Source organism: Rattus rattus, chromosome 17 (assembly GCF_011064425.1).
Source record: "Rattus rattus isolate New Zealand chromosome 17, Rrattus_CSIRO_v1, whole genome shotgun sequence".
Classification (NCBI taxonomy): Eukaryota; Metazoa; Chordata; class Mammalia; order Rodentia; family Muridae; genus Rattus; species Rattus rattus.
Genome location: NC_046170.1, coordinates 45,528,479 through 45,551,879, shown reverse-complemented (window position 1 = coordinate 45,551,879; position 23,401 = coordinate 45,528,479). Strand labels below are relative to the sequence as shown.

Genomic DNA, 23,401 nt, shown 5'->3' with positions numbered 1-23,401 from the left:
GTTAGTAGGGTACTTACAGAGCCTACACGGAGCCCTAGATATGATCCCAGGACCAGATAAACCAGACTTGGTGCTACATGCTTGTAACCACAGCGCCTGGACGGTGGAGGAAGGAGAATAAAAGTTCAAGGCCAGCCTAGACTGCTGAACTAATGGCAAGGAGTGACTTCTCTCTGTGTTCACTGGTGTGTCTCATGTATCCAGAATAACTTCTGCCACCCCAAGGGAGCACTTCTTTGTTGGTAACATAATAATTTACTTCCTCTTCTCATCTCCAGTGCTGAATCCACCATGGACCTAATACTGAGAAAGTTTTGCTTTCCAGACATCTTCCTACATTAGGTGTGTACCGAGCTTAGTCTCATCGGATACAAGAACTATTTCAGGCACGCTTAGACATGGCTCCCGCCTGGTCTAGTGACAGGATCACGTAATAGCAAATGCCGACATCCATCTGGATTAAAACAGGAAATCTCATGAGAGATGCTGCAAGGCCTGTGTGGGAAGGAACTGGGGAGAGTGGGGAATGAGGGACTGGGTTTGGACAGCATTTCTTCAAATAACATCTCTGAATTGACGAGAGACGGATCTGGAAATGTCAGGTTGGTGGAAAGGCAGAAAGGAGGGAAGGCAAGGAAATTAGAAACAGCAGGGACAGAGCTGCAACTGACACAGAACAGATATTGTGGCATAGGCTGGCATAGGACAGAACTAGGCCATCAGGGCACCGACTAGAGGCGGCAGGAGAGATGGCATCAAGCTAGTGCCAATGGAGGTGAATGAAAGCTGAAGGGGCCGCAAAAGGGGGAGAGACAGACAGACAGACAGACGGAGACAGAGGCAGACAGACGGAGACAGGGATGGAGACAGACAGCAGAGACAGAGACAGACAGACAGAAACGAACACAGAAACAGACAAAGAGACAGTGTGTGTGTGTGTGTGTGACATATAGCGATAGAGTATGTGTATCTGTGTGGATGTGTGTATATATGTATGTGTATGTATCTGTTTCTGTATATGTACATATGTGTGTATGGAGACCATAAGTACACATGGATACCAGCGATCAATATCAGGTGTCTTTTTCTATCATTCTCCATTTGTTTTTGTCTTTTTGTTTTTGTTTTTGTTTTGTTTTTTGAGACAGTGTTTCTCACTGAACATGGATCTCATTGTACTGCTAGACAGCAGAAAGCCTCTGCGATCTTCTAGTCTCCGACACTCAGAATATTGGTTCTGCCACTTCATCTTATTTCTAAGAACTATGCTTTGGGAACTCAAACTCAGGTCCACAGTCTTGCACGTAAAGTTGCATGGCCCAGAGGCAGGAATTTAACATCTGATCGGTGACGGTGCTGTCAGACCTGTTCACACAGCCACGAGCATTCATCAGCATGGGTGCTGTCTTGCTGTGTGCTCAGTACTGCAGGGCATGACCTCTGGGCCTCTACCTCTAATATGCACACAAAGGGTTTGCATCGTGCAGTCCTTTTACTCCAGCAACTGGCTGCTTCCCCTAGACATCTTAAAGGAACAAAGAAGTTATAGATTATGGTACCTTTGAGATGCCCAGCTCCAGGTACTATGGAAGGACTTAAAACTCTCTGGAAGAATGCACAGTGTCAGTGACAGGACCCACTGAGCAAAGTATCTGCCGTGTGGATGAATGAAGACAGGTGTGTCAACTCTTCAGAGAGGAGAGGGAGGAAAGTCTCACCGTCCCCAGTTCAGTGTGGGACAGTGCATGATCTGTGAGAGCCTTCAGCCAGTCGAAAAGGTAAAAGAAAATGTAAACAGGTGCTTAATTCTCTAAACCAAGGCCTGCCTGGTGGAGGAGGGGCTCTGTAAAGTTTCACTAGTTACAGTTGTTACATTAGTTACATCCATTAGTTACATTTGTGTATTCATTCCGGAGGGAAACACAGTCTGGGTCAAAGAGAAAACCACTGCCCACAGCACTTGATTCAGCTGCCCAAGTCCCCAGGTCATGTGCAGGTAAGAAACTGGGATGCTTCCTAGTGACTGTCACCCAGATCAAGTCTTATCACCTGGTCGAGTCTCATCTAGTAATCAGGCCTCTGAGTATGCCTGGGAGGGGCCTGCTAGATTATGTTCATGGAGGTAGGAAACCCCTCCTCAGCTGTGGGTGGCTTTATTACAGAGGCTCACCCAGGGGAGGAGCCCACCTGGGAGACCCTGAGCTTATGAGGCAACCCTTCCACTCTCCCTTTCCTGTCCGGTATTGAGGGAAGCCATGCTGAGAGAGGTGTCTATTTTGGAAAGTAAAGAAAAAGTCAATCTTCTGGGATCCCGGCCATTCAGTCTTGCTTTAGTCCAGGATGGCAGGATCCCCACTAAGATATGATTGTGCAGGAATATTAAGCTACAAATGAAGGGGGTGGTCCTAGCAAGAAAGGGCTGGCATGTCTTAATAGCTGAAGCTGTACTGACTCTCTCTGCTCACACCTGTCTTGAAAGGCCTCAGTCCCTGTTGTATCTGCACCATCTTTTCTCCCCACACGTTTCTGTTTGCTGCCTTCCTGGCTATCCGCTTTTTCTCACCAGGGATCTGTGTATCTGCAAAGACACCTCCCCCCGCCCGCCGAAAGCCCAAGGGCCTAGGGTGTACCATGAACTCCTCTTCTTTTTCTTCTGAATCCTTAAGACTGTCTGATGGATGCTCTGATGCTTTTGCCCTTCCTAAGAGTGGAGGCGTGTGGTGCCTGTTCCATTCTGAGGAAATAAACTAAAATTCCCGAAGCAGTAGATGGACCCTCCGCTGCCACCCAGAACCAGCTCTAGAACTGTTGGAAGGAGTGTATGTGGACTGGAGACTGGATTCAGCTATGCACAGAAGTACTGATCGCCCCCTCAGGCCTGCCCTCCCACAGGCAAGCAAGACAATGAGGAAAATCCGAGACACCAGGGTGCTGCCGCAGCAGTGGCATTAAGTAATTATGAATACTATACTCCAAGGTTCCCCTTCGAACCATCACTGTAGGGACACGGGGCTGAGGAACGGTGTGAAAATTTAATGAAGCCAGTGAGACTATCATCAAGGAACCAGTAGGCGGTGTGATTACGCACAACTGCAGCTCTCCCGGATGTGATATCATCTCTTCTTGATGGGTTGAAAGACACTCAAGGGCCGGGGAGATGTCTCAGTGGAGAAGCGCCTGCTGTGCAAGCCTGAGAACCAGAGTTCAGCTCAGTACACGCTGCCTGTGGGAGCACAATTCGAGAACGCCAGCACTGGGGGATGGAGACAGGTGGAGCCATGGGATTTGCTGGTGACAAACCTAGGTGAATTACTGAGGTCCAGATCTGGTAAAAGATGCTGTCTCCAAAAACACAGTGCAGAGCAACTGAGGAAGACATCTAAACTCACTGGACTCTACTTGCACACGCGTGTGTGTGTGTGTGTGTGTGTGTGTGTGTGCCTGCTATCACACATGCATATACCACATGCACACATGCATACACTACATGTACACACTCACACACGACACACATACATTCACACATACATACACATACACACACCACATATATACAGAGACCACACATGCACACATATACACACCACATGCACACATACATACACACCACATACATACATATATACATACACACACATACCACATACACAGAGACCATACATATACATACACATGCACAGATCACACAGGCACATACACATACACATATGCCACATATACACATATGTATATATGTCTCCTCCTCCTCCTTGTCCCAGCAGAGCTGTTGTGAATATCAGTATCATTGCACAGCAAGAGCTATGAAAAATAAATTCACATTTTACAGCTAGTTTGTTATTTCCTGGGCAGATGAGGTCATAAACCGTAGCATTTAAATACCAACAACACATAAAAAAACATTGTTTTAAATTTCTGAGGGGAAAAGAAATTTCTCTTGTGGTAGCTGATTTTAAAATAACCTTCACTATGATCAGAGTTCCCCCTATAAAAATGGCGCCCGGGTTCTCCTATAGACCATGGGGGCAACTACTGTCATGTGTTCACAACAGTACTGTAGTTATGGGACATGGTCTCAGGGGTGCTGGAGGTACACAGACAATTTTGGAAATGGGTACATCTGTGTACACTTATCAGAGGGCATGTGCATGGGTGTGGCATGCTTGTGTTGGTGAGTATATGCATGTGCATGTGCACACGTGAGTACAGGCATCTGGAGTTCAGGGGACAACTTCAGATGTCAGCCCTTAGGCAACAACACCCCTGTTCTTCAAACAGGGTCTCTCACTGGCTGGGACTTTGTCAAGCAAGCTAGGCCAATGGGCAGCAGGCCCGAGACCCACTTCTTTAAGCTTCTCTAGAATTAGCGTTGAAAATGTGCAGGTATACCTGGAAATGTCTTGAACACAGATCCTGGGGGCTTGAACTTGGGTCCTAATGCTTGCGTGGTGAACACTTTACCAACTGAGCTATCTCTCCAGCCCAGAAATGGGTATATTTGACAAATAACCTTAGCCAGTTAAATGCCGTAGGATAAAACAAACAAAATATTCTACGGAATGTTATGAGAAAATATCCATGGTTGTGTTGGGTCTGTAATTATCCATCGTTCTACAAAATTAAGTCTTCTGAAGCCAAGAGTAACCACCCAGAAATACATTAGAATGACACAGGTATCAGGTTTGGAAGACTGTAATATGAGAATCCAGGCCATAGTACCTCATAGTAGCCTTTTTCACAGATACATTGTCTGAGAGCTCTTAGCTAACAGACTTCCGGGTCCCATGGTCTCTCACCTACAGAGAAAGTTAAACGTAAGGGACTAGTAGTGGATGAACATCTTGTTCCCTACCCACTCCTACCTGAGAATCAGACAGCCTGGCTGTAGGCTTGTGTCACGGCCCCTCCCTAAACCTCAGAAAAACTGTAAGACAGGAGCCCACTTCCACCACCAGAGCCTTGATTTCTTTTTTCAGGGGCCCAACCATGCTGTCTGTCTCTGGTTGAGGCCTGAAGTTTCTTCAGAACCCCCTTTTTGCTGTTGTCTATCTGTCTGTCTGTGTCATAAATAACTCTTCTAATAAACTCCGCACTCTAAAACCATCCCATTATCTCTCTTCTGTGAAGGGTCAGGCATGTAATGTGACAGCCATTGTATTAAATAATTTGACCGCCCACAAGGCATCTAGACCCTGAGGACACAAAGGGGCTTTCCTGAGCCCTACACTCAAGATGTAGCTTGAGTGACAGAGCCACAGGTGTCCACTCTGCTGGCTTTTAGACTTGGACTTTACCTGGTCTCATTAAATGTCCTGATAAACCAGATACGCCAATGAACTGTTACTGTACAGTACCTATCCTGACATCCCAGACACACCGGTGACTTGTTACTGTACAATATCTCTAATGTGGGGCATACATGGACAATACACATAGAGGAAAACATCAGATGTAGTAAGCCACAAGATTGCAATCTGCCATGATTTTATTGATTTCAGCTTCTAAACGTAGAATTCTCAGATTAACCTGACATAATTTGTTCGGGGGAGGGGGACACTGCCATTGTGCTTTAGTGTGAGGTGGGTAGAACCGGTGGTGTGCCCTCCGGGCCTGTGAGGTGGGTAGACCTGGTAGCATGCCTTCCATACTAAATAGATTCACCTTCTCACCAACCCTCTTCCTCACTTGTCTGGTCCTACGCTGTCGCAAGAGAGTAGAAATGTATATAGGAACAGAATATCATCCTGATTTTCTCTTGAGTTCGTTATGCCTCCTAGCTTGCTGTGGCATTTCTGGGTTCTTTAGTATAAAGAGAAATCAAAAAGAAAAAAAAACTCTTATCTTGACTTAAGAAGTACAGGGAAATCTGGTAGCCTACACATATGCACAGAATATAAACATATTTATATGTTCTATGTACACAGTGGATGGTGACCTATTCATTATAAATAGAGTTAATTTAGACTTCTACAAAAATAATCATTTTGGATAGGCACATGCAAGCCGGGACACTTAAGCCTATTTATAAAATACATCTCTATAGATTTTTTTTGTTTTGTTTTTAAATATAAATGTTGCTACCCAGCTGTCGGCAAAATGATTGGAATGCAAACCCAGAGTCCCCAGTTACAAAGAAAACCTGCCTCCATCCACTGCAGTACACTGTTTCAAGTATTCATCCCCAGTGTGTGATGCCAGATGATGACATCACCTGTGAGTTACAGGTGCAGGATGCCAGGTGATGACATCACCTGTGAGTTATAGGTGCAGGATGCCAGGTGATGACATCGTCTGTGAGTTACAGGTGCATGATGTCAGGTGATGACATCACCTGTGAGTTACAGGTGCAGGATGCCAGGTGATGACATCGCCTGTGAGTTACAGGTGCAGGATGTCAGGTGATCACATTGCCTGTGAGTTATGGGTGCACACCTCATTTGCCCAGAGATTAAAACCCACCCCCCCCCAAGGATCCAAAGTTCCGTTATTTTAAAATATTGTTAACAGTAGATATTTCTTAAAATAACATCATCTTAGCTTTGACTTTCTTGTAAAAATGAACACAGTCAAGGCTCTGCCTCATGTCCGGGGTCTGGTGGCCCATGCTCAATGGTTTGCAGAGCCATCCTCATAGGGTGGTGACTGGGAGGCCACAAAAGGCTCGTTTTGCTTCTGCTCCTCCTTCAGGCCGGCCGCCTGCTCAGTGATGGAGGAAAAGGACAGCTGGTCATGCTCCATGATGTGAACTTGGTCTTCATCCTTGTCTTTCTTCACATAGAACATTTTCCTGAATTTCTTCAGCTCGTGGAGCTCACAGAAGGTTTCCAGGACAACCAACATGGCTATGAGTCCCAGGAGCAGGTAACCTGGGAGGCAGAAAACAGGCACCATCTTAGTTTGACCTAAAATAAAATCAAGATGGAACAACTTCGCCCCCTCCCATGCCACACACACAAGCGTTCTCCCGCAGGTAGGTCCACTCCAGCTGATGTCTAGAATGTTCGAAGTCCACAGAGCTCATGGAGGAATGCAGAGGAAAGGAATGAAATGACTTAGCCACCCATGAACTCGGATTAGTCACACTCACAGGCCTCAGATGTGTGTGACCGAGCGTCGCACAAGTAGGAGGGTGTACCCAGGCACGTGAGTGCAGAGGCCAAAGGACACTGGATGCCCTGTCTGTCACTCTCCACTTTATTTCCTTGATTCAGTGTCTCTCACTGATGCTGGCATTAGGCTGGCAGCCAGCAAGCCCCAGGATGGTCCCGCCTCCACCTCAGCCAGCTAGGGCTTGCAGGTACGCAGCCTGCTTTTTATGTGGGTGCTGGAAATTCAAACTCGGGTCCTCATGCCTGTTGCGGTCATGCTTACCCGCCGAGCCATCTCTCCAGGCCTGGCTTCAACAGTTGTCTTTAAGTGTTAAATACTCTTTATTTGACACCATACATAAACCACACCAAAATGGCATTCGGTACTAAAAGACAGCAACCGTTGACATAGGGAATTCTAATTAAATCTTAAATCAGCATCGTCGAAATAGACAGCTATGGGGTTGGGGATTTTAGTGGTAGAGCGCTTGCCTAGGAAGCAAGGCCCTGGGTTCGTCCCCAGCCTGAAAAAAAAAAAAAGAATAGACAGCTGTTTCCTGAGGCTTAGCCACTGCCTGTACAGGCTAGTGAATACAGACCGAAACAGCTTGGTCTTCTATGTGGTTCTGAGGTAGTGAGGGGCTCTTCTCGTGTTTAAACACATTCGTGTTATACTAAATCTAAATATAAAACCATTCTATTGCTTTTCCACTGACACCTCCTCTTTGTAGAAAGTTGAATGTTCAACAGAAACATTGTTATCATTCATGATCTGAATTCTAATGTATGAATTGAATTATGGTACCCATTAAAAGACGTGAGACAGAGTTTTGTAATAAATAAGGCAGGTGGTATTACTCGTTAGGATAAGCCATTAGGTCTGTTCTCTCTCCCTTTTTCTTAATCCCAGCGAAGATTATTTCTGTTCCAGGGTGGTACTTCTTGGGGTTCTCCAAGTAATCGGCATAGCCTCTCCCCAGGTCATGCCTTTGCTCTTGTTAGCACCTTGTGTAAGAAAGCCCAGAGGCCTGACCTGTCTTCTGCCCAAACAGACCTGGGGATCTGGTCCATTCTACACTTGCCTGACCCTTCTGCCCTGGGCACACTTCTCAACAAGCATCGTCTTGCTTTTCTCAACAGCAGCCAGTTTTAATTTGCTCCCCGCTGCTCAACACCACTAATGCCTCAGCCTGAAGCCAAGCTCTCTCTTGCTTCACTCTTAGAGGAAGAAAGCAGTCAATTGTGGCTAGTGTGTCTTTCCTTAGGTCAAATGGCTTGTGACAGTCACCCTGTTTCATAAGCACTTTTCCAAGCACTCAATAGTATTGTCACAATTTCTGCTTCCGAAGCCTCCTGACGTCACTGTCAGTGTTTGGGCACATGGACCATTCACTGGGTAAACAGTTTTCTCATTCCTGAAGGGTAGCCACCATTTCTTAGAACACATGATGGGCAAAGAGTGACCTCAAGTCAGTTTTGACATAAAAAGAAAGTCAGGCAATCTGAACATCTGAGGTACTCATTCCATGTTCCAGGAGTAGATCAAAAAAGAAAGGTTTCCAGAAAATGCAGACAAGGAAAGTTAACGTTTGCATTGTCGGGGCTTGGGTGGGCCCTGGATATGTCGGGCACAGTTTAGGCATCTCCAGCTTTGACTGTTGGTTTTGGCAGTAAGCTGGTGCCACGGGGCCTTTCTTGTGTTCATGAATCTACTCCCTCCATGATTATTATTTAACCAGATTCTGGAACGCTGTCAGAAGAGCCCACGGGGTTCCAGGCAGGCGGTGGGATTTTATCCCACCTACATTTTCGGAACATTCACTCCTTACATGATCAAGTCCTGAACACTCCATGCATTAAATCTGTCCTGCTTGGCTGCTCAAGAAAACATGGTCCACACTGTAACAAGGAGAGCAGGTTGGGGGAGAATTCGGTATTCTGGGGAAAGCTGAGAGAGTTTGTGTGCCAGGAGAAAGAAGAGAATTATTTACACAGAGAAAAGTTTAACTAGAAGACACTGAACATTCTATATCCCTAGTTCATGAAGAAATTAGAAAGCAAAAGGAAGTTAAGCAATTACCTGCTAGCTTTTAAAAAAAAGTTAAGATGCTATCTTTATTGTTATCGAAGTCACATACTTTTTTTTTTTTTTTTTTTTTTTTTTGTCAATGCCCCCTAAAAAGGGTGGGAACTCAGATACCAGTGATTGCATAGATGTGTGTTCCATTTGAGGACCTCAGAGTTGTGATCTGAGAGTCATTAAAAAAAAAAGTATATTCATTTGGGACTCGTGATCTTATTTCTTAGAAAGATCTCAAATATAAGAAGTATAAATAGAAAACACTGAGGTGCTTTGCCATGCTACCGAATTACAGGCAACTTAGTCAACAGGCAAGAGGGTGGGCTGTGGGGTGGTCTCTGGGGTGGTCTCTGAGTCACACACAGACTCTTTGAGTGTGAAACCCTCATTGCAGGACCCTGGCAAACATTTACTGGGCTTGGACTGGAGCCAGAAGCCATGGAAAGCACTGGGGTTTTATGAGTGGTGGCTTTGTTCCTGGGGAGCCTACCATTTCATGGAAATATTCAAAGACACACAGTTCAACCAACCACTCTGTGGGGTTAAAACAGTAAGATAGGGTGAGAGCACCAGCTGTTGAAGAAGCCATGACTTCCTAGAAGCCATGACGGAGCTGGGTCACAGAAAGAAAGATTCCAGAGAAAGCAGAAATGGAAACTGTGTTACATACTGCTAGATACATGTCCTGAATGAAGAGCTCGCACAGAAAATAAGCAGTCTCTTCCAAGTGGATGAGTGACTTTTTTTCCAGCTTGTGTGTTATATGTGCATGTGCATGTGCATGTTTCCATGGAGGCGTGTTTGCTGGTGAATGAGGTGAATGACATTCTATGACTTCCCTGGCTCTCCCGCTTGTTTTTGAGATAGACTTTCATGCTGAACCTGGAGCCTGCACTTTGAGCTAGCCTGACTAGTTAGCGACCCTGGGATCCTCTGGTATCTGTCCCATTCCCGACATCTCACCACACCTGGCTTTTTATGCGGAGGCTAAAGGCACTTTAATCTAAAAGTCATTGTCTACTTCGTTTCCCACACTAAATCCTAAAAACAATTGATGCCCGGTAACTTTGAAACAGAATAACGTAAAACTGAGGTCAGCGACCACTTTGAGAAATTTCCTGGAAAATTAAAGAACACGATGTTAGTGACAAGGGGTTTGGGGGGTTGTAGGCCTTATTTTCTTGTGTGTAAAATGTTTAACGGTGTAAAGTAAGTTGCTTTAATCAAAGTTGGCTACCATGCCTGTGACACCGTTAGAGGTGTCAGGGAGGGAGATGGCGAGCAGTGAAGAGACTCGCAAGTGTGAAGCCCTGAGTTGGATTCTCCAACCCCTTGGGGAAGATGTTGTCCTGGCCTGTGTTGCCATCCCAGAGATGGCGAGGTGCCGGTGGGGACAGGAGGGTCTCCGGAGCTCACTGGTCAGCAAATCTAGGCTTGATGAAATACCGAAGAGCGAGCCTGCAGAAGGCGCCAGAGGAAGGGCTAGGGAGGTTGTCCTCCGACAAGCAGGGATACGTGCGTACCCCACATGAAAACGCACAGGAGACGCAGAGCATTGGAAACCTAACTAAGCAGTAAGAGTTGTGAAGGGAACGGTGAGGAGAGATAGCCGTGGGAAGACAGGGGCAGAAAGAAAATACTCCAAAGAGAAAGCAAGCGGGCACTGAGGCGCAACCGTCAATCCCCAAAGTGGAACGTGGGGGACGGCAGAGACGCACAACGTGCCGCCTGCCACGGGTACTCACACGTGATCCCGATCTTGTACAGCTCCCGGAACTTCTGGTTGTAGCCTTCCCCTGGAACGTAGTCCCCCAGGCCGATGGTGCTCAGGGAGATGAAACAGAAGTAAAAAGATTCGAGGAAGTTCCAGTCATCCTCCAGCACGGAGAACACGGCAGCCGGGATGAAGAAGAAGCAGGACACGGTGACGAATCCCAGCAGAACGGCGTGGACGATGGCCACCACCTGCTTGGAGAAGCCCCAGCGTATGTGGAAGTAGAGGACCGGTCTGCGGGTGACATGCACGGTGACACGCTGGACCACGGCCGTCAGGAAGAGGAGGGTGAACGGGATGCCAATGACGGAGTAGATGATGCAGAAGGCCTTGCCCCCATCTGACAAGGGTACCGTGTGGCCATAGCCTGTAAGGAGGAAAGGCTCTGTGAGTGCACTGGAAGCAGAAAGCAAGTTAGGAAACAACATGCACGTGCGCGGTAAGAAAGAGAACACAAGATGTTGGGTGTGAGCCTTCATAGGCTCTGGCCTCTGGTGGTCTATAAAACTCAGCATGGGTGACAGTCATTTGTGAGGCAAGATATGTGAATCACGAGAAATTTAAAGGGAGCAAACAAGAAAGGCTTCATTCAGACTGTTCCCAACCACCCTAAGGATTGGACAAGCATGCTCCCACAAACAGAAAATCAATTACCTACAACAGCCAAAGGAAGATCCACCCTTTCAAATAACTCCTCTCTGGTCTTGGGTAAGAAGGAGCCCTAAACCCTAATCCAGGGTTCCTCACACATGCTGTGTGTCTGTGTGAGCCTATGTGTACATGAGTACAGGTCCTTACAGAGATGAGCCACTTGAGGTGAGCATTGAGAATTGAACTGCTCTGTGCCATCTCTCCAACCCCCATTCCTACTTTTTAATGAATTTACAGTTTCATGGCTGTCATTCTGTCTCATGTGCATTTCCTCGTTCAAGATGCAAACAGCTAGGACATCATGTCATGGGACACCCCCAACATCCCCTCTGATGACATTTGAAATGCCCCTCCCCCTTTCTTCATGCTATCGAACCAGCTCCTTTCATGCACAGGTCTCTGGTTTAAGACACACTAGAGGGCTGAGCAGGAAGTGTTGGGTGCTAAGGGACGAGAGCCACATCACCTCAGACCACCCAGGAAAACTCACACCAGGACATCCCACTCATCAGGGTTGACCCCTCTCTCTCCCTGCTCCTCACAGGATCCCTGTCAACCTCTATCTGTAAGATGAACTACACTCCCATTTGAGCCAGATGACTCATGGAATGTCCCAGCAGGACAAACAAAGGTGTGTGAAGACAGCAGGCTGATAATAAGGGGGTGGGGTGGGGCAGACACAGTAAAGGTATGGAAAGCAAAATCCCAGTCAATCAAGGGCTGGGTAGTTCTTTCAGAGAACCTTAGTCCACTCTGTAGCTTCAGAACTCATCAAGAACTCCACACTTTTCCCTCTTGCCATTTGCAGACAAGGAAAACTTGGCAATCTGCCCCACCAGTAAACCACACCAGTTACTTTAGGACTAGCGATTGATAGATTGTTACTTTACACTAGCAACTGTTACTTTAAGATTAGCAATTGTTACTTTAGGACTAGTGACTGTTAGTTATTTAGGACTAGTGACTGTTAGTTATTTAGGACTACTGACTGTTAGTTACTTTAGGACTAGTGATTGTTGCTTATAACACGTGCCTGTTTTTCTTTCCTCAAAATCATTATGGAAAAAGCCTACGAGGGAACAAATACCAGCATGAGAGGACTCAGCCAGGCAGGAGGCTCTCTGAACGTCTGAAATCCCATAAGTGCTTCCTTCAGAAATGACCAATGTGTGTGAACAAGTCCATTCAAGAGAGCTAGCTAAGTGCATTTAAAAAAATAAAATTAGGTTCTGAAAAAAATGACACATTAGTGTAATTGAAAAAGGTTTCAAAATGTAGTCTTGGGAATATATCTTGCTTTAAAAGAACAGTTCCACAATCCCTCAGTAGTAGATTCAAATTCTATTTCATTCTCAAGTATTTGATATTAAAAAAAAAAAGACCAAAAATAAAATCTCTCTTGGGGGTCAAGTGATGACATAATTGCCCTCAGCTCCTGAGGAGCTGAGTTCAAATCCCTGGTGCCCATGTTAAAGGCCAAGAATGACCACACATGTACCTAAAACCCCTGCTCAGTAAGGGGATGGGGGAGCAAGAGAACCACCGATGCTTCCTGGCAACCAGCCCAACTCCATGTTCAGAGAGAAATCTGGTCTCATGGGAATTAAACCAAGAATGATAGACCAAGATACCAATATCCCATGTCCTCCGGAGACCTCTGAACCCTGTGAGCACATCACACACACACACACACACACACACACACACACACACACACACACACACGAGAGAGAGAGAGCCTTGATTGTCCTGATAGTCTACCCCAGAGGGTACACGGCTCACGAGTGAACCACAGATCATCTTCTGAAACCTCGTGCAAATGTACACATCCACCCACCTATGCATGCTTTTGTGGAGTTCTCAAGAGTGGCACACGTCTCCAAGTGGTTAAGAACCATCGCTCTGAGCACCAATTCCTGAACCCATCTGGTCCCCACGCAGCCAACAGCTCCTGGGAATGCTGAGGCTAATTTTGAGCTTGACATTTGGAGAGCTGGGGCTTCCACACAGCGTCAAAGATGCCAACGGTGTGCCACATTCAGTCAGCATATAGAACAGGGAAAAGTTGGGTGTTTCTTTTAATGGAAAAGAATGAGACCAGTTGCCAGGCAAGCAGCCCGGCACACAGGGCCCTGGTCTCCAAGAAACTGGAGCTTATGCTAGGGGACAGGTTCCAGTGATCAGAGATAACCAGAAATAGAGTCTGGACATAGCTTTTTATTGCACCACAGCAAAGCTGAGATTCAGGAGTGGAGTTGCAAACTTTTGGCTAAGAGTACAAGGCAATGAGAGCATCCACAGGCCAAGACAGTTAAGCAGAGATTTCAGGGATGGAAATGACTTTAGCAAGGAGTTTGTAGGGGAAAGGAACTGATCTGAGGTAGGAGATGAAAACGTGTGTGCTTGTGCTCTATTCCCTTTTAGGGGTTGTTTTTATGAATTTGCTGTTGAAAGTGTTAAATGGGGCTGGAGAGATGGCTTAAGAGTTGAGTACTTCCTGCTCATGCAGAGGACCTGAGCTTTGTTCCTAGCACCCACACGGTAGTTCACGACTGCCTGCGTCTTCAGTTCCGGTATACCCAATGCCCTCTTCCAGTATCCACAGACACTGCGTGTGTGTGGTGACACACACACACACACATACCTTCCCATGCACAGTAAAAATAAATATAAAAACAAATACTTTTTAAAAAGTGTGCCCACATCTACGCCACACAGCCTAGGACTTCCGTCTCCTCTGTCCCAATAAATAATGTGCTTTAGGTTTTTATGGTGGGGGAGTAGAAAAGTAAACAAAGTTCTGGGGTTAGGGGACCGGAGACATGGCTCAGGTGGAAGTGTAGCTTTAGTAGCATGAGGGCCTATGCTCCATCCTCAGAGCCCATGGAAAAAAGTCAGGCACTGTGATGGTTTGCATAGGCTTAGCCCAGGTAGTAGCACTGTTAGGAGGTGTGGCCTGGTTGGAGTGGGTGTGGCCTTGTTGGAGTGGGTGTGGCCTTGTTGGAGTTGGAGTAGATGTGTCACTGTGGGCAGGGGCTTTAAGACCCCATTCTAGCTGCCTGGAAGCCAGTCTTCTGCTAGCGGCCTTCAGAAGAAGATGTAGAACTCTCAGCTCCACCTGCACCATGCCCACCTGGATGCTGTCATGCTTCTGGCCTTGATGATACTGGACTCAACCTCTGAACCTGTAAGCCGGCCCCCAATTACATGTTGTCCTTATAAGACTTGTCTTGGTCATGGTGTCTGTTCACAGCAGTAAAACCCTAAGTCAGGCACAGAATATATACACGTGTATTCCCAGGGCTGAGGCTTGAATTGGTAAGGCCATGGGCCAGTGAGAAACTCTGTCTCTAAAACAAGGTGACAGGACCTAAGAAACAATACTCAAGCTTGTCCTCTACCCTATGTGCATGTGTACGTGGTGTGCACACCCGTGCACCACCCCCCACATACACACACACACTTACTGACACATACACACACCATCTATGCATGCACACCTTCACACACGTGCACACGCAAACACAGCTTGAGGACAAAACTTTTACTCTGTCTTTTTATTACTGTCACCACACAGTAACAGGATCTGGCTGCAGAAAGATATTTTTATGGTTTTAATAGAATCCAGCTAAGAGGCTAAAAATTATGTGCATGTGTGGGATCCTGACCAGGGCCATTTCTTCTTACCCCCTTGATGTTTATATAAATCAGTTTGTATAGTGGAAAGTGTGAGGGTCAATTTTAATTACCAACTTGACGCAGTCTAGAGTCACCCGAGAAGTGAGTCTCAGCTAGGGATTGCCTAGTTCAGATTGTCCTGCTTGGAGACATTGTCTGGATTTCATCGTTTGCTGTGGGAGGACCCAGCCTGAAAGTGGGTGGCACCATTCCCTAGGCTGGAGATCCTGAACTTATGAGAGAAGTCAAGCTGAGCACGGCGAGTGTTCATCGCTTCTGCTCTTAACTGGGGGCTTCAGGTTCCAACCCCAGTCACAAACTGTCATGGTATCGTGGGGCTCCAAACCCTTTCTCCTTTAATTTTCTTTTGTTTTTGCTTTTATTACAACAGGAAATGCAACTGAGGCACAAACTGCCTCCAAAAACAGCAAAAGTTAGATTCCTAGGAAGATGAACTTGGTTCTTAAGTTCCACTCTCTGGCTCCTTGGCTGCTCCGTTTGGTCGCAGCTTTGCACCTTTGAGTCTCAGGAGGGTATACATCAAAGGTGGCCGTCTGAACATCACCCTTCTTCCGGTTTGGGTCCTGTAACTACAGGCTAATCTCTTATCTGGGGCCGTAATCTTCTCTCTTTACTTCGATGGAATCTCTGAAGGAAGCATTCTATAAACAAACCCGGGCTCCCAGCTTGACAGGGCACAGTCCACCAAGGTGGGGACAGTGTGGTGGCAGACAGGACCAGCTCTCGTGTGCTGGTGGTGATGGAAGTGTCTCGTATTTGGGAATTGGGACAGAAGACGAGGAGCCTGGACCAAGAATTGGGTGCCCAGGGTAAAAGAAGGGAGACTAGAGTGGGAAGCAGAGACCGGGCAGTAGGAAGCAGGGAGACTAAGGGAGGAAGCAGGGGACCTAGGGCAGGAAGGAGAGATGGACTTTCCCCTCTGGTAACTCAATTTCTCCAGGTAGGATCAGATCCACCCATTATAGCATCACATCTGAGGGGCAAATCATGCAAACACATGAGACCATGGGGGACAGTTCACACCTAAACCCTAAGGCCATGCTGATGTGGGTCTTCAGGTATTTAAATTGCCTTCACGATATCTCAGAGAACCTTTGTGAACTCTTACACGGCACACCAGAGCAAGCAACTTTCTCACCTGTCCCAGATGCTTCTGAGAGTCTGTAGTTCAGCCAGTGTAGTAACTATCCTTGTTTCTTTAACTAGCAAGATATGGAACAATGTATCTTCTGTATGCTTAGCCTGGTGCCTGCTCACTGGGGAAGCAGGCCCAGGAAGGAACTCTAGGAACTGAAATCCACCCTAATAGACACACAAACCAGCAGCTTCCTGACTGAGTTTGCAACCCTGGACTCTGCTTGTTTGGTTTTTCTCAGAACTGTGTGTCCCTATAAGGTGTTGGAAGGAACACATCCTTCTCTGAAGCCTCCAGGCTTCCAGCCTACAGAGAGCAGAGCGCATTGGCCTGAGAAGCAAAGCCTTTGATATCTAAGAGCAGAAGCTCCAGCACAAGGAGACAGAGAGAATTAATCTTTTGTTCAACATATGAAACATAACCAGATACACTGGTGGGTAGATCTCCATAGCCTAACCCTCTGCTGGCCTCCTTTAGAAACACCCTCCCAGATAGACCAAAAATCATGTTCATAATGTTCAACCAGTGGACCTGTGCATCTTCCTGTCTGCCCCAAATAGTACTGGAGTTCCAGGTACACACCTAGCTTTTAGTGTGGGCTCCAGGGATCTGAACCCAGGTTATCATGCTTGCACTGCAAGCCCTCCTAGACACTGAGCCACCCCTCATCCCCCACCGTGACAATGTTAGTAACAGGACTATGCTGGGGGTGAATCAAAGCAGCCAGTAGGAACAACAGACAATGCTCTCTGGCAGCACAAGAACATGAATGAGGCCTGCTGATCTACTGAGTAAAGTCTTATATCCCCCACCTGCCACTTCCCTGAGGTCCCCTCTGGGTTTAACATAACGGCCCCGAAGCCATCACTACCCTGAGGTTTCAAAATTAGTATATTGTAGAGGCTTCCTAGATGTGCACTTTCAGAACAGGGTGCACCATCCCTGCTGCAGGCATTCCCCCAGGCACGGAGGCTGCTCAGACAACTCTGGATTCAATCTTTCTTCTCCTGGGAACTACTAGGTGCTGTGTGCCGGGAAGACAGACTGCAAACGTAATTCAGAATGCTGAAAGACAAGGAGGTGAGGTTTTCTTTGAGACTTATTTTATTTCTATTTGTGTGTACGAGTGTGTGTCTGTGTGTAGGTATGTGTGCATGTGGGCAGTGTGCATGGATGCCTGAAGTGTGTGTCAGTTCCATGGAGGTGAAGTTACAGATGGTCGTGAGCTACCCAATGTGGGTGCTGGAAACCAAACTGGGTCCTCTGGAAGAGCAGCCAGTGCCCTTAACGATGACGCCATCGCTCCAGCCCAGATGGAGTTGGGTTTTCTTGATGCTGTGCTTGCATCCTTGATGATGGGTCCCTACCCACAGAAAAGTCGCAAGTAGTCAGGAGAGCTCTCTCACTTGGGCCCCGAACCCCAGCTCTAGAATAGAAGGTGAAGTGGTCCTCAACCCCCATTATGTGCGAAGGGGTGAGGGTCCCCAGGCACTCTCCAGAGGGAACCATCTGCCCGCCTCCATTCCTGAGACTCACAATAGTCCTTCGTCAACATCCCTAGTGGCTACAGGAAGATGTCCACTGAGGCTGAATGGAAACTCAGAGGCAGAAGTTTCTAGATTAGCATACTCTTCTGCTTCATCATCCAAAGCATTCCCTGTGGACTTCTTTAATGCTTCACGCAGGAATCCCGAGAACAAAGTGGAATGATCCACGTGCTGTCTGTACTGAGCTCATATGTGTGCCTGAAACAACAGGCAGCTGTTTTCACTGTTGCTGGAAGAAACAGCGCCTGGAGCTGTCCCCACCCCCCACAGCTCCTAGTAGACCACAAAGGAGCCACCTGCCTGTTCCACTCTATCCTCTGCACACAGTTTAGTCCCCCGACATCTTTATGATAACATCCTCCACAGTGATCCTGACAGCAATTGATCAGGGAAAAATTCTGAGCTGCCTTAAAATTAATTGCACAGGCTGGCAGATGGGAAGAAGAAACAAAAAGGCGACATTTAATCAGCTGCAGGTAAAGTCAACAGTAAGGACTGTGTGGAAGCTCTGGCTTAATTCCATTGCAGCTGACCTCGAGGGACCCGCACCCTGTTCTCCTATTTAGAGTATAAATTTTCGAGACTGTTGCTCTAAATTAACAGCTATGAATCTCCTCTATGAACCACTGTACTGTTCCCCCTGACATCTCCATGGGTTATCCTACCCCTCTCAACGAGAGCCAACTTAGCTTGCCATACCTTCTCTTTCCAGAGGTATGAATGTGCTCTAGGGCTGGGGAGAATTCTCAGCCACTGAGGTGTTTGCCATGGAAACATTAGGACCCAAATTCCATCCCCTGCACCTGTGCGAAACATGGGCCCAGTGCCATGCATTGTAACCCCAGGGGGCTGACGGGTGGATCCCTAGGGCTTGCTGGCCACTCAGTATAGCTGAGCAGTTTTGCCCTCCACTTTCTCATTACCATGGTGTTGTTCTCTGCCTCATCAGAGGCCCAACACAAGGACAGTGGGTCAATGAGTCAAAATAGACCTTTTCCTCCTTATAAGTTACAGTAATAGGACATAATATATATAAATATATATACATATATATATAAGTATATATATATATATCTCCTTATCTCCCATTTTGAAGCAGATGTGTGTGTGTGTGTGTGTGTGTGTGTGTGTGTGTGTATCCTCTTATCTCCCATTTTGGAGCATATATATACATATATATATATATATATATATATATATATATATATATATATCCTCCTCCCTCCAAACAAAGAAACTACAAAGGACTCTTTAGCTGAAGGTTATCAAATGCTTTATATCTCCCGTTTGCCTAAAAGCAAAATAGAACACACACACACACACACACACACACACACACACACAATGTCATTTTGACTTCCTCCTGCCTTTCTTCCTAAAGGCTGCAGAAAAATTTCAAGACTTCTTTATTGACTCAGAAACTCAGGACCAGTGCGACCTGCAGCTCCTGCCATGAAATGTTTTCACCTTGGATACCTGGGACAATGTCACCTGTGTCCCTTTGTCTCCCTGAAATGTGCTGCTCTTTGTGGAAATACTTTTCTCCCAGGTGATGTACCTGCACGCTTAGTAAACTGATGAACTTTCCCCTTATTAATCCGCCTATCACTATAGGCTGTGTCTCAGCCACAAACTCATGCCAGCTGAGGAGAAGTATGTTTTTCTGTGTCTCGCTTCGGTGACTCAGGTGGGACTTCCGGGATATCCCAGTTACCCCAGAGGAACCAAAAGAAGATGAGTCCACGCCAGGATTCTTGATGATCTTTGTACATGACGTCACTACTATCTGGAGCGGACCTTGATCGTTGGTACACATGGCTGGCTTGCTCACCAACTCCAAGGCTTGGCCAAAGTGAATGTAGAGAACCTTACATAAAATCCCTATGCCACAGCGAGCCTTATATGAAATCTCTATGGCGGAGAGAGCCTTACATAAAATCCCCATGTCAAGGAGAGCCTTCGTAAAATCCCTATGCCACGGAGAGCCTTACGTAAAATCCCTATGCCACGGAGAGAGCCTTACGTAAAATCCCTATGCCACAGAGAGCCTTATGTAAAATCACTATGCCACGGATAGCCTTACGTAAAATCCCTATGCCACAGAGAGCCTTATGTAAAAATCTCTATGCCACGGAGAGCCTTATGTAAAATCTCTATGCCACGGAGAGAGCCTTATGTAAAATCCCTAGGCCACAGAGAACATTATGTAAAATCCCTTTGCCACGGAGAACCTTACGTAAAATCCCTCTGCCACCCTCGGTGTGATCCTTGAATCACCCCCACTGCCTTATTCCTCCTTTCTTCAAGCGCTTATTTTATGGGAAAAAAAATTTTGCTTGTTTATGTTGATCGTCATTCTTTTTAAAAATACATGCCACGATGTCTGCCCGCTTCTTTTAGAGTGCATCCCAATACCCAGAAGCCCTGCTTCATATTGGTTGTCAACTTGGCAGGATCTAGGATCACAGATACTGAAGCAGCTCCTGGAAAGGAAACACAACGTAGGTTCTTGCTGACCTTAGCTACCACGAGAATCTCAAGTTTAAGGCTGGGTGGAACAATGACAGACAGCACCAGAGAACGGCAGGTATTTGAACACTCTTTGGTCTTTCTGAGCTGGGCTCAAGGGCACAAACAAGCCTTGTCCAGAGGACGCATAGAACATGGCCGACGGTTCCCTGGAGGGCACCTCTGAGGCTGGAGGTTTTGCTGTGCCACACGTCCTGGGTGCAGCGACCCCAGGAGCCCGGGCTCTACTTCGTACTACCATCCTGGTGATCACCTGTCGGCAGCTGCAGCAAACCCTGACAGGAGCAGCTTAGAAGGCGGAGAGGTTCCCGTGGGTCACAGCGTGGGAAGGCGGGGATCAGATGGCGGTTGTCCCTGCTGCTTTGGGCCTGTGCATCACAGCAGCATCCCCAGGCCAAGCGGGCTGCTCACCCCACGCACAGGAAGAAAGGGGTTTGCCTTCTCTGCTGCTACCCTTCCATCTCAGAGTTTGTATCTAGAATGTTCCTGCAGACCCTCATGTTGAAGGCTCGTTTCTCTAGAGCAGCACTCTGGGGAGGTGGTGGGGTGCTGAAGAGGTGACTAGGAAGCCATTTTCAGATCATGGGGAAAGGTGCCCTTAAAAGAGGATAGTGGGTTACTGGATCACTGGGTCACTGGTTGGTTTTCCGATGTTCAATTCCCAGGGCCCACACCTCGAAAGAAGAGAACCGACCCCCAAATGCTGCCTTTTGATCTCTACATACATGCTATGGCATGTGCCGCCCATGAATGAATGAATGGATGAATGCAAGTTTTAAGAACGATTGTCAAAAAAAAAATTGTCAAAACCGAACAGATGCATTTTAACCCTGATTGATAACAAGGCTTATCTGTGCCCTCAGAATGTTCTTGATTCAAAGCACAGCTCCCATCAAGCCTTGCAAACTCAGAGCCCGCAGTCCACTGGAGGTAAGTGCATTTGAGTCCCCGCCACCTTCTAACGTCTCACAGGAGACATTGGTGTGGTGTGGCTTCAGCTTTTGCATCAGAGACTGAAATAACAAAGGGCTGGCCATCTGTCTGTCCGCACGGATGCCAGAGAACATGGAAGTCCTGCAGCAAGAGCCACCTGTCACGGCACAGCCCCAGGAAGGTAGATATTGCACTCTGCTTCCTGTCCCCTTCTTATCTTGGCTGCTCTGCCAATCACCTATATTTATAACTTCTCACCCCCAGCGACTAATAAATGAACAAGTGGGCCACTGTTTCCTGAGCACACAGACGAACCTGAACAAACCTTCAACATAAGGGTCTGCAGGAACATCCTAGATGTAAACTCAAATGGCAGGGGAGCAGCAGAGGGCAAGCCCCCTTCCTTCCCGTCCATGGGGTGAGCAGCCTGCTCTGTCCAGAGATGCTTTGATGCACAGGCCCAAAGCAGCAGGGACAACAGTGACCTGCTGTCCCCTCTCCTTGCTCTGGAGGGAACATTCTCCTCTGGCAAAGAACAGAGCTCCCTTCCTGAGCCCTCAGATTTTTCTAACTCTTTTTAAAATATCTGCTCCACCCCAACAAGAAAATCACCTGCTTACAAACAGAATGTTCCACACTAGAAATGATTAAAAATGGCTCCTCCTAGGGCTATCTCTAAACTCTGAATTAATGTGACATTTTGCAGGCGATGAGTGGGGGTTTTAGACACATTAGAACCATGATTTGATTTTTTATTTTTTTAAAGCAGAGAACATTTTCCTTGACACTAAGACTACAAACCACCTCTTAGGAACCTGGCCACTTACGGGCAGCAATGCCGCCCAGCATTCCTAGATTCAATGAGATTTCCTGAATCCCTCAGACATTTGTATGAGGTGCCAACAGTTCTCAAACACACAACGTTAGTTTGGTTTATTTAGATGGGCTGGCCTACATGGAGACACCCTGAGGACAAGCTCCATGACACACACTCTGACAGAATGTTCTTCTAAAAATACACACACAAGAGAGAGAGAGAAACAGACAGAAAGAGATGCATTTACACACACACACACACACACACACACACACACACAGAGGGAGAGAGAGAGACAGAGAGACAAAGATGTGCACAGAGAGAGAGAGAGACAGAGAGATAGAGAGATATGTATGCACACACACAGAGAGAGAAAGACAAAGACAGAGAGACAGAGACAGAGAGAGACAGAAAGAGAGGCAGAGAGGCAGAGACAGAGACAGAAAAGGAGACAGAGACAGACAGAGACAGACAGATAGAGACAGAGAGATAGACAGAGAGGCAGAGACAGAAGAGACAGAGACAGAAAAAGAGACAGAGATAGACAGAGACAGTGACAGAGAGGCAGAGAGACAGACAGAGACAGACAAGAGATAGAGAGACAAGAGATACATGCACACACAGTCCTGTTAGGTAATTTCTAGGGAAAATAGTGGGGTTTCAAGGGAGAGGATGTGTGGCCACGTGTATATATACATACATGTGAAGTATACAGAGGTGCTGGAACAATAGCTCAGTATTTAGGACCGTTAGCCCTGCGATCATGAGGACCACCATTCAGGTCACCGCACCCACATAACAAGCCCGGCAGTCCCCAAATGCCTGCAACCCCATTTCTGAATGGGGTGGAGACAGAAGGCTTATTTGGGATTATTGACTTTTGCTCTAGTGCAGACACAAGCTGCAGGTTCAGGAAGAGGATCTGCCTCAGGGGACTATGTGGAAAGTGGTAGAAGAGGAAGCTGATGTCCTCCCCGGTCTCTGCACTCAAGTTCAGGCATGCGTACCTGCACACCCAGGTGTGCATATACACTGCATGCACATAAATAAATACAAAGTACATATTACACACACATCATATATATATATCATATACACATACATATATACATATATTATAGATACATCACTGTACTGGCTGGTTTTATGTG

At 46.8% G+C, this 23,401-nt stretch overlaps 1 protein-coding gene across 1 annotated transcript in view; it reads right to left on the bottom strand.

The window, feature by feature from the left end:
- Positions 1-5,464: 5,464 nt before the first annotated feature.
- Kcnk1 (potassium two pore domain channel subfamily K member 1) overlaps positions 5,465-23,401 on the bottom strand; it is a 37,672-nt gene continuing 19,735 nt past the window's right edge. The window contains exons 2-3 of the mRNA XM_032887602.1: positions 10,911-11,306; positions 5,465-6,863 (exon numbers count right to left, since the gene is read on the bottom strand). Coding sequence (XP_032743493.1) covers positions 6,604-6,863; positions 10,911-11,306 — 656 coding nt within the window. The 3' untranslated portion in view covers positions 5,465-6,603. The remainder of the gene's footprint in view (positions 6,864-10,910; positions 11,307-23,401) is intronic.